Genomic DNA, 11,961 nt, shown 5'->3' on the forward strand with positions numbered 1-11,961 from the left:
ACCATCAAGTAAAATAATAACTATTGGAAGTTATTATTTGGGTTGTCATTAACAGGAAGTTAAGGTGAAATAATTTTTTCAACATGTTTTTCAAGAGACAGTTTTGTTTTTACATTGTTTACAGTAGCTTACAGGTAGACTCAGCGTTACACCATCATTAAACACAGTGACACCCTGCTTACAGACATAAACAACAACAGATATCAAATCTGCCACAAAATATAAATCGAACTAAATAAAACAGATAGTAAATAAGATAAACACTCTTCCAGCTGTCTCTATGGCGATACAGCGTTGTTGTCACAGTCTGATGTTGATCTCACTGCGTGTTCCGTCGTCACCGCCACTCTCGTTGCCGTCGGCGTCGGACAGGAAACCGCTTCCGACGGTAACCGTGGTGCCGACGCTGTGTTCCAGAGCCGTGATTCGCTGCTTTAGACGTTGCTGCGCGGTGGCATACTCCATTTGTAAACGTGCCAACCGCGTCTGGAGACGATCCACACACGCCTCCAACTTCTCCACCTATAAGAGGACAGTAGTTAAGATGATGATCAGTCTTATAATTCTGTACCCGGTTCACACACTCTTCCAGTTTGTCTCCTATTTGAGGAAAATGAGAGTCTTCCGTATACTCTTAGTGGTGCACTCCTTGAGGCTAGAGTCCTATGGGGGAACTCCTTGAGGCTAGAGTCCTATGGGGACACTCCTTGAGGTTAGAGTCCTATGGGGACACTCCTTGAGGCTAGAGTCCTATGGGGGCACTCCTTGAGGCTAGAGTCCTATGGGGACACTCCTTGAGGCTAGAGTCCTATGGGGACACTCCTTGAGGCTAGAGTCCTATGGGGACACTCCTTGAGGCTAGAGTCCTATGGGGACACTCCTTGAGGCTAGAGTCCTATGGGGGAACTCCTTGAGGCTAGAGTCCTATGGGGGCCATTCAGGAAACACATAGGTCTTTAACACCTCAATCATCTTGCTATGCATGTTGTGCTTCCTTACAAACAAACACACACCTTCTCCTCCATTTCCTCCACTCCCAGGCTTTCTCCTCCCACTTCATCCAGTAGCCCCTCCTTCCTGAGGATGTCCCGCCCCCTCTGCTCCAGCTGGGTTCTAGCATGAGGGAAGTCACTGAGCGCCTCGGTCAGATCTCTCTTAGACAGACAGAACAGGTCAGAGTAACCAAGGCTACGGATGTTAGCTGTTCTCCTGTTTCCCATCTTACTGCCCCGGATGTTCAGGATGCTGACAGAAACAAACACACAAACATTATAGTATTATGTAACAACAATTAGACACACACACACAGTCGTGCAAACACACACACACACACACACACACACACACACACACACACACACACACACACACACACACACACACACACACACACACACACACACACACACTCCCACTCCCCCACCCCCTCCTACCTGATCTCCCCGAAGCAGCTTCCTGAGGTGAGCATGGCCAGCTGAGTAGCTCCATCATCTCCCACCACCGCCAGGCGGCCATCTTTAATAATGTACATCTCCTTCCCAATGTCTCCTTTACGACAGATATAATCTCCTGGAGAGAAGACCTGGGGACGCAGCTTCAATACCAACTCTACCAGCAGGCCTGCTTCACAGTCCTGGAAGATACGCACCTAGAAGAGTGGGGGAGAGGAGGGGACAGAGAGAGAGAGAGAGGAGAGGAGAGAGAGAGGCAGGCCGAGAGAGAGAGGCAGGCCGAGAGAGAGAGGCAGGCCGAGAGAGAGGCAGGCCGAGAGAGAGAGAGAGAGAGAGAGAGGCAGGCCGAGAGAGAGAGGCAGGCCGAGAGAGAGAGAGGCAGGCCGAGAGAGAGGCCGAGATGTAGAAACAGCTTCAATACCAACTCTACTTCCTCACAGTCCTGGAAGTTACACACCAGAGAGAGAGGGGGAGAGAAAGAGAGGGAGGCGAAGAGATGGGACAGCAAGTGTGTGAGAGTATGTGTTTGTGGGTGTGTGTGTTCTACCTTCTTCAAAGTCTCCAGGTGCACATTGATAGCGATCTCAGCCCTCAGTTTATTGGGCAGGCTCTTCAGAACTTCCTGTTCGTCTACCGCCTTCTGATTGGTCCAGAGGTAGTCGAACCAGCGAATGACACGGTGCTCCAGGTCACGGCTGACGTGTCTGAACTGCATGTAGTGTTTGACCTGGTCGATGCGGCTCTGGAACTCTGCCCGCGTAGCGTTCATGTTGGAGATCATGGCTCCCACGTTCCCCACGATGCTGGCGAAGATCAACACGCCCACCTAAAATGAACCCAATATGTTAATATGCTAGATAACATTATGTGGGTCCTGGGGGGGGGGACATTCAGCATATACCTGATAACATTATGTGGGTCCTGGGGGGGACATTCAGCATATACCTGATAACATTATGTGGGTCCTGGGGGGGACATTCAGCATATACCTGATAACATTATGTGGGTCCTGGGGGGGGGGACATTCAGCATATACCTGATAACATTATGTGGGTCCTGGCGGGGGACATTCAGCATATACCTGATAACATTATGTTGGTCCTGGGGGGGACATTCAGCATATACCTGATAACATTATGTGGGTCCTGGGGGGGACATTCAGCATATACCTGATAACATTATGTGGGTCCTGGGGGGGACATTCAGCATATACCTGATAACATTATGTGGGTCCTGGGGGGGACATTCAGCATATACCTGATAACATTATGTGGGTCCTGGGGGGGGGGGGACATTCAGCATATACCTGATAACATTATGTGGGTCCTGGGGGGGGGACATTCAGCATATACCTGATAACATTATGTGGGTCCTGGGGGGGGGACATTCAGCATATACCTGATAACATTATGTTGGTCCTGGGGGGGACATTCAGCATATACCTGATAACATTATGTGGGTCCTGGGGGGGGGGGGGGGGGCATTCAGCATATACCTGATGCCATTATGTGGGTCCTGGGGGGGGGACATTCAGCATATACCTGATGCCATTATGTGGGTCCTGGGGGGGGGACATTCAGCATATACCTGATGACATTATATTGCATGACCTGCATTCTCTTTTCCAGCTGTTTTTGATAGCCCACTATACCAAGCAGAGCAGCTTAATCAAGATGACACTGAATCAAGGTTGAGACAAGCAGTTTCTTACCTTTGATGTTAAAATATTTAGTGTTACGATATAAAAACGTCAATTTGTTCGCCATTTGGAAAGAATTTTAGCAGCAATCAGGTTTCCAGAAAGGGATTGATCTAGGGACAAACTACGATAAGTTACACTTGTTTTAGATTCAATCTCCTTGCCTGCACAGTTTACCTTTATCTTGTCCAGCCCTAAGCAATCTACGTTTTGTCACAAACAAAATCAATTCTGTTTTTCCCAAATGTAGTGACAATTTGTTGGACAGTTTTATCTCCATCTCTTCATTCAAAGACTCAGTCATGGACACTCTTACTGACAGTTGTGGCTGCTTTGCATGATGTATTGTTGTCTCTACCTTCTTGCCCGTTGTGCTGTTGTCTGTGCCCAATAATGTTTGTACCATATTTTGTGCTGCTACCATGTTGTGTTGCTACCATGTTTTGTCATGTTGTGTTGCTACCATGCTTTGTTGTCATGTGTTGCTGTCTTGCTATGTTGTTGTCTTAGGTCTCTCTTTATGTAGTGTTGTCTCGTCGTAATGTGTGTTTTGTTTTATATGTATATATTTTTTTCATCCCGTCCCCGCAGGAGGCCTTTTGCCTTTTGGTAGGCCGTCATTGTAAATAAGAATATGTTCTTAACTGACTTGCCTAGTTAAATAAAAGGTTAAATAAATAAATACATACAAATAAATGTGTAACTGATAGATGCACACACTACATGTAAATTATAAATGATAAAAAATAATAAATAAATAAATAAATTAAGGTATATTAGAAATGAGAGAGGCCCTAAAATAGATCCCTGTGGTACTCCACAGGATATTTATTTGGCCTCTGACATCACCAACATTACATACTTCTGTTCTGTTGGTCAGACAAGACCTAAACCAATTCACTGCTAAATCATTTAGATGCATGCATTTCAGTTTCATCAGGAGAATATCATTGGTCCACAGTGTCAAAATCTTTCTACAAGTCTAACATGACCATAACTGTATAGTTCCACTTCTCACTTTCCTGCTTGATGTGGTCAAAAAGGTGGATAAGGCAAGTATCAGTGGGATGAGCTGTTCTAAAGCCAGACTGGAGTTCATAAAGCCAGACTGGAGTTCATAGAGCCAGACTGGAGTTCATAGAGCCAGACTGGAGTTCATAGAGCCAGACTGGAGTTCATAGAGTCAGACTGGAGTTCATAAAGCCAGACTGGAGTTCATAGAGCCAGACTGGAGTTCATAAAGCCAGACTGGAGTTCATAGAGCCAGACTGGAGTTCATAGAGCCAGACTGGAGTTCATAGAGTCAGACTGGAGTTCATAAAGCCAGACTGGAGTTCATAAAGCCAGACTGGAGTTCATAGAGCCAGACTGGAGTTCATAGAGCCAGACTGGAGTTCATAAAGCCAGACTGGAGTTCATAGAGCCAGACTGGAGTTCATAAAGTCAGACTGGAGTTCATAAAGCCAGACTGGAGTTCATAAAGCCAGACTGGAGTTCATAGAGCCAGACTGGAGTTCATAGAGTCAGACTGGAGTTCATAGAGTCAGACTGGAGTTCATAGAGTCAACCTGGAGTTCATAGGGTCAGACTGGAGTTCATAGAGCCAGACTGGAGTTCATAGAGCCAGACTGGAGTTCATAGAGCCAGACTGGAGTACATAGAGCCAGACTGGAGTACATAGAGCCAGACTGGAGTTCATAGAGCCAGACTGGAGTTCATAGAGCCAGACTGGAGTTCATAGAGCCAGACTGGAGTACATAGAGCCAGACTGGAGTTCATAGAGCCAGACTGGAGTTCATAGAGCCAGACTGGCGTTCATAGAGCCAGACTGGAGTACATAGAGCCAGACTGGAGTTCATAGAGCCAGACTGGAGTACATAAAGCCAGACTGGAGTTCATAGAGCCAGACTGGAGTTCATAGAGCCAGACTGGAGTTCATAGAGCCAGACTGGAGTTCATAGAGCCAGACTGGAGTTCATAGAGCCAGACTGGAGTTCATAAAGCCAGACTGGAGTTCATAAAGCCAGACTGGAGTTCATAGAGCCAGACTGGAGTTCATAGAGCCAGACTGGTACAGAGTCAATGTGGAGGCTATATACAGGGGGTACCGGTACAGAGTCAATGTGGAGGCTATATACAGGGGGTACCGGTACAGAGTCAATGTGGAGGATATATACAGGGGGTACCGGTACAGAGTCAATGCGGAGGCTATATACAGGGGGTACCGGTACAGAGTCAATGTGGAGGCTATATACAGGGTGTACCAGTACAGAGTCAATGTGGAGGCTATATACAGGGGGTACCGGTACAGAGTCAATGCGGAGGCTATATACAGGGTGTACCAGTACAGAGTCAATGTGGAGGCTATATACAGGGGGTACCGGTACAGAGTCAATGTGGAGGCTATATACAGGGGGTACCGGTACAGAGTCAATGTGGAGGCTATATACAGGGTGTTTTGGTACATAGTCAATGTGGAGGCTATATACAGGGGGTACCGGTACAGAGTCAATGTGGAGGCTATATACAGGGTGTACCGGTACATAGTCAATGTGGAGGCTATATACAGGAGGTACCGGTACAGAGTCAATGCGGAGGCTGTACTGGTACACCCTGTATATAGAGTCAATGGGGAGGCTATATACAGGGGGTACCGGTACAGAGTCAATGTGGAGGCTATATACAGGGGGTACCGGTACAGAGTCAATGCGGAGGCTATATACAGGGTGTACCAGTACAGAGTCAATGTGGAGGCTATATACAGGGGGTACCGGTACAGAGTCAATGTTGAGGCTATATACAGGGGGTACCGGTACAGAGTCAATGTGGAGGCTATATACAGGGTGTTTTGGTACATAGTCAATGTGGAGGCTATATACAGGAGGTACCGGTACAGAGTCAATGTGGAGGCTATATACAGGGGGTACCGGTACAGAGTCAATGTGGAGGCTATATACAGGGGGTACCGGTACAGAGTCAATGTGGAGGCTATATACAGGGGACTACTGGTACAGAGTCAATGTGGAGGCTATATACAGGGGGTACCGGTACAGAGTCAATGTGGAGGCTATATACAGGGGGTACCGGTACAGAGTCAATGTGGAGGCTATATACAGGGTATTACGGTACAGAGTCAATGTGGAGACTATATACAGGGGGTACCAGTACAGAGTCAATGTGGAGGCTATATACAGGGGGTACCGGTACAGAGTCAGTGTGGAGGCTATATACAGGGTGTTACGGTACAGAGTCAATGTGGAGGCTATATACAGGGTGTTACGGTACAGAGTCAATGTGGAGGCTATATACAGGGGTGTACTGGTACCGAGTCAGTGTGGAGTCTAAATACAGGGGGTACTGGTACCGAGTCAGTGTGGAGTCTAAATACAGGGGGCACCGGTACAGAGTCAATGTGGAGGCTATATACAGGGGGTACCGGTAACGAGTCAGTGTGCGGGGGTACAGGTTAGTTGAGGTCATTTGTACATGTAGGTGGGGGTGAAGTGACATCACAGTTTACTACATGAGACCACTCCACATTTCCAAGTACTTCAACAAAACGTTCCATTGAGTTTTGTGTCATAGACCGTACCGTCATGTAGTTATTACCTGGCTTAAGTAGCAGTGTGGATGTCTTACGGGTACAGCAGGTTACCATATAATCACTAAAACCAATATTTAAGACTCCTGACTGACAGATGTTGTCTTGGTCTGATACAATAATCAAATCCAAAGTTGATTTACTGTCAATACACACCCGGGTTGGCTCAACAGTCAGTTGTTTCAGTCCAAATAACTAATTACAGTTAGACAGGGCATTTACTAGTGTACTTCTCTGGGGTGATAACTGCACATTTGTTTTAAAACCACCAAGCCAATACATTGTGATCACAGCAATTCAATCCAATCATAGACGTTCTTCTGCTTAGGAGGCCGATAGCACACACCAACAAGTACAGGACGTTCTTCTGCTTAGGAGGCCGATAGCACACACCAACAAGTACAGGACGACACTCAGGAAGAAGTGTTTCTACCCATACAACCTCAAGACCATCCATTTTCAGATCTGAACGAGGGTTAAAATGCACATCCTTCCTAGTAAAAACACACGACCACCATTTCAGTTTCAGATAATTCTATAAATGCTAAAACCTGGTAGCTCAACATCATGGTCCTCAGTCACAGCAACTACATGAAGCCCGGGTGTTGGAAGCCAGGAGGTTTAATTCCTATAATCTCGGCAGCAGGCTCCGTGCGTTTACATGGATAAAGTGAAGTCCTCTCTGATTGAAACAGTCAAACATGTCATCTTCTGTGCCCATGGCTGATACATCGACTATCTCATCTAGAGTTCCCTCATCATCCCTGCTTGTGTCCAGCATCCCAATGTTTGGAACCACATTTACCCAGCATACATTGCAAACAAGCAAAAAATGTTACTTTGAGACTTTACAGATTCATCATATGACAAGTGTTGGATATCTCCACACTTTATGTGATCAAACAAATCACAAATGTCATTAGCCACCGCATTTGAATTCTTCCTTACGGTCTTACCGCAGTTTGGGCATAGTTGTTGAGCTTTGTGGTGTTTGGGCCAGGACAGGGGGTGTACATCACCACAGAGTAGCAGACTGAAAGTAACAAGCAGCTTGATAGGGTTAACACCGGTCTCAGCTGCAGAGTTTCCTGTGTACATCAAGATAAGAGGATTCTACTGCACCTAGCACCAAGATAAGAGGTCTCTACCTCTTTGGGACACTGTAAAGTCCATGGAGAATAATAACACCTTCTCCCAGCTGCCCACTGCACTGAGGATAGGAAACATTGTCACCACCGATAAATCTACGATAATCTATCATTTCAATAAGCATTTTTCTACGGCTGGCCATGCTCTCCACCTGGCTACCCCTAACATTTCAGCACCCCCCGCAGCAACTTGCCCAAGCCCCCCCCCCCCCCCCCCCCCCCACTTCTCCTTCACCCAAATCCAGACAGCTGATGTTCTGAAAGAGCTGCAAAATCTGGACCCCTACAAATCAGCTGGGCTAGACAATCTGGTCCCTCTCTTTCTAAAATTATCCACCGAAATTGTTGCAACCCCTATTACCAGCCTGTTCAACCTCTCTTTCGTATCGTCTGAAATCCCCAAAGATTGGAAAGCTGCCGCTGTCATCCGCCTCTTCAAAGGGGGAGACACTCTAGACCCAAACTGTTACAGACCTATATCCATCCTGCCCTGCCTTTCTAAAATCTTTGAAAGCCAAGTTAATAAACAGATCACTGAACATTTCGAATCCCACCGTACCTTCTCCACTATGCAATCTGGTTTCCGAGCTGGTCATGGATGCACCTCAGCCACGCTCAAGGTCCTAGACGATATCATAACCGCCATCGATAAAAGACAGTACTGTGCAGCCGTCTTCATCGACCTGGCCAAGGCTTTCGACTCTGTCAATCACCGCATTCATATTGGCAGACTCAATAGCCTAGGTACTGCACTATCCAGGGAATAGTGTTCTATGTCAGACATAAAGTTGTCCACTATCTAGGTCAATTGGTTCCATGTCAGAAATAAAATGGTACACTATCTATGGAATAGGGTATATGGTATAGGGTTACATTATACACTCACCAGGAAGTCAAAGACCACAAAGAGGAACTCCTCATCTCGTACGGGTGGCGGTGTCTCTCCTATGGTGGTGAGGGTGAGGGTGGACCAGTAGAGGCAGTAGATGTAACCCCGCGACAGAGTGGTCTGGTTGGGATACACCCAGGAGTCAGACCCCAGTCCCAGGGCCTTGGAGAAGGAGTAGTAGATACAGGCGTTCCAGTGGATGATCACCTGGAGGAGAAACAGCAGGTCAGATCAACAGTTATTTGTCAACAGGTGTAGACTAACAGGAAACGCTTATGGGTCCTTTTCCAACAACGGATTGTTTCCTCGTCATTTCAACCCCTCAAATCTATGCGATAATGTTGAATCAGTAGCAGACAGACTCAGGATAGCAGACAGACTCAGAATAGCAGACAGACTCAGGGTAGCAGACAGACTCAGGGTAGCAGACAGACTCAGGGTAGCAGACAGACTCAGGGTAGCAGACAGACTCAGGGTAGCAGACAGACTCAGGGTAGCAGACAGACTCAGAGTAGCAGACAGACTCAGGGTAGCAGACAGACTCAGGATAGCAGACAGACTCAGGGTAGCAGACAGACTCAGGATAGCAGACAGACTCAGGATAGCAGACAGACTCAGGATAGCAGACATACTCAGGATAGGAGACATACTCAGGATAGCAGACAGACTCAGGATAGCAGACAGACTCAGGATAGCAGACAGACTCAGGATAGCAGACAGACTCAGGGTATTAGACAGACTCAGGGTATTAGACAGACTCAGGGTATTAGACAGACTCAGGATAGCAGACAGACTCAGGATAGTAGACAGACTCAGGATAGCAGAAAGACTCAGAATAGCAGACAGACTCAGAATAGCAGACAGACTCAGGATAGCAGACAGACTCAGGATAGCAGACAGACTCAGGATAGCAGACAGACTCAGGATAGCAGACAGACTCAGGATAGCAGACAGACTCAGGATAGCAGACAGACTCAGGATAGCAGACAGGCTCAGGATAGCAGACAGGCTCAGGATAGCAGACAGGCTCAGGATAGCAGACAGGCTCAGGATAGCAGACAGGCTCAGGATAGCAGACAGGCTCAGGATAGCAGACAGGCTCAGGATAGCAGACAGACTCAGGATAGCAGACAGACTCAGGATAGCAGACAGACTCAGGATAGCAGACAGACTCAGGATAGCAGACAGACTCAGGATAGCAGACAGGCTCAGGATAGCAGACAGGCTCAGGATAGCAGACAGACTCAGGATAGCAGACAGACTCAGGATAGCAGACAGACTCAGGATAGCAGACAGACTCATTGGATTTGCAAAAAGTCATCAGCGTAAGGACATTTAGTATTTTTTTCACCCAACTTTGACCGTAAATCCGATGACAGGTAGCCTATCGGTTAGGAGTGTTGGGCCAGTAACCAAAAGGTTGCTGGTTTGAATCCCCAAGCTGACGAGGTAAAACATCTGCCGATGTGCCCATGAGCAAGGCACTTAACCCTAACTGCTCCTGTAAGTCACTCTGGTGTATTACTCAAGTGTGTCTGTGTGTTGGGGTGTCAGTATAAGTATGTGTGTATGTATGTGTTAGTGTGTGGGTAGAGTCAGTGTAAAAGAGTTAGCTGGAAAAAGGGTAAATGCAGGTAGTCCGAGGTAGCCATTTGATGAGCTATTTAGCAGTCTTATGGCTTGTGGGTAGAAGCTGTTTAGGGTCCTGTTGGGTGGCTGGACTCTCCTCTTGGTATAGAGGTACTGGATGGAAGGGAACTCGGCCCCAGTGATGTACTGGGTCGTTCACACCACCTTCCCAGTGATGTACTGGGCCGTTCACACCACCCTTCCCAGTGATGTACTGGGTCGTTCACACCACCCTTCCCAGTGATGTACTGGGTCGTTCACACCACCTTCCCAGTGATGTACTGGGCCGTTCACACCACCTCCCAGTGATGTACTGGGTCGTTCACACCACCCTTCCCAGTGATGTACTGGGCCGTTCACACCACCCTTCCCAGTGATGTACTGGGTCGTTCACACCACCTCCCAGTGATGTACTGGGCCGTTCACACCACCCTTCCCAGTGATGTACTGGGTCGTTCACACCACCCTTCCCAGTGATGTACTGGGCCGTTCACACCACCCTTCCCAGTGATGTACTGGGCCGCTCACACCACCCTTCCCAGTGATGTACTGGGCCGTTCACACCACCTTCCCAGTGATGTACTGGGTCGTTCACACCACCTTCCCAGTGATGTACTGGGCCGTTCACACCACCTTCCCAGTGATATACTGGGCCGTTCACACCACCCCTCCCAGTGATGTACTGGGCCGTTCACACCACCCTTCCCAGTGATGCACTGGGCCGTTCACACCACCCTTCCCAGTGATGTACTGGGCCGTTCACACCACCCTTCCCAGTGATATACTGGGCCGTTCACACCACCCTTTGAAGTCACATCATTACTGTCACAACAGCGCCTTGCGGTTGGGTGCATTGCAGTTGCCATACCAAGCGGTGATGCAGCCAGTCAATATGCTCTCAGTGGTACAGCTGTAGAACCTTTTGAAGATCTGAGGGACCATGTCAATCTTTTCAGCCTCGTGAGAGGGACGAGGCGCTGTTGTGCCCTCTTCACAACTGTGTGGGTGTGTGTGGACCATGATAATTCCTTAGTAATGTGGACGCCGTGCGTACGTACCAGTATGTAAAGGACCAGGTTCGTGATGCGGAAGGCGTTGGGGTAACTGGTCCTGGTCTCTGTACGGTCGAAGAACTCAAACATGCGGTTGAACCGCAGCAGTCTGTTGAAGCGCAGGAGAGGAGTGTGTATTCCCAGAGAGAGGTAGAACAGGTCAGTAGGCAGGATAGACAACAGGTCTAGTTTAAACTGAACCGTCTTCAGGTAACTGTCTCTCAGCTTAGAGAGGTCCTTCACCAACAGACCCTGCTCCAGGAAACCTGATCAACAAAAAGAGTTACACAGTCAGTGTTAGGGCACAGGCTCAGGGTAGGCTGACAGGCTCAGGGTAGGCAGACAGGCTCAGGGTAGGCAGACAGACTCAGGGTAGACAGACAGGCTCAGGGTAGACAGACAGACAGGCTCAGGGTAGACAGACAGGCTCAGGGTAGACAGACAGGCTCAGGGTAGACAGACAGGCTCAGGGTAGACAGACAGGCTCAGGGT

At 48.0% G+C, this 11,961-nt stretch overlaps 1 protein-coding gene across 1 annotated transcript; it reads right to left on the bottom strand.

Annotated features, from left to right (window-relative positions):
- Positions 1-685: 685 nt before the first annotated feature.
- Positions 686-11,735, bottom strand: LOC120040145 (cyclic nucleotide-gated olfactory channel-like; the record flags this gene model as incomplete). The annotated part of the gene is made up of 5 exons (XM_038985394.1): positions 686-1,245; positions 1,434-1,648; positions 1,999-2,277; positions 8,786-8,995; positions 11,476-11,735. Coding segments are annotated over 5 exons (1,214 nt in total), but the record flags the coding sequence as incomplete, so codon positions are not given.
- Positions 11,736-11,961: the final 226 nt, after the last annotated feature.

The sequence above is a fragment of the Salvelinus namaycush genome, unplaced genomic scaffold (assembly GCF_016432855.1).
Source record: "Salvelinus namaycush isolate Seneca unplaced genomic scaffold, SaNama_1.0 Scaffold3292, whole genome shotgun sequence".
NCBI lineage: Eukaryota > Metazoa > Chordata > Actinopteri > Salmoniformes > Salmonidae > Salvelinus > Salvelinus namaycush.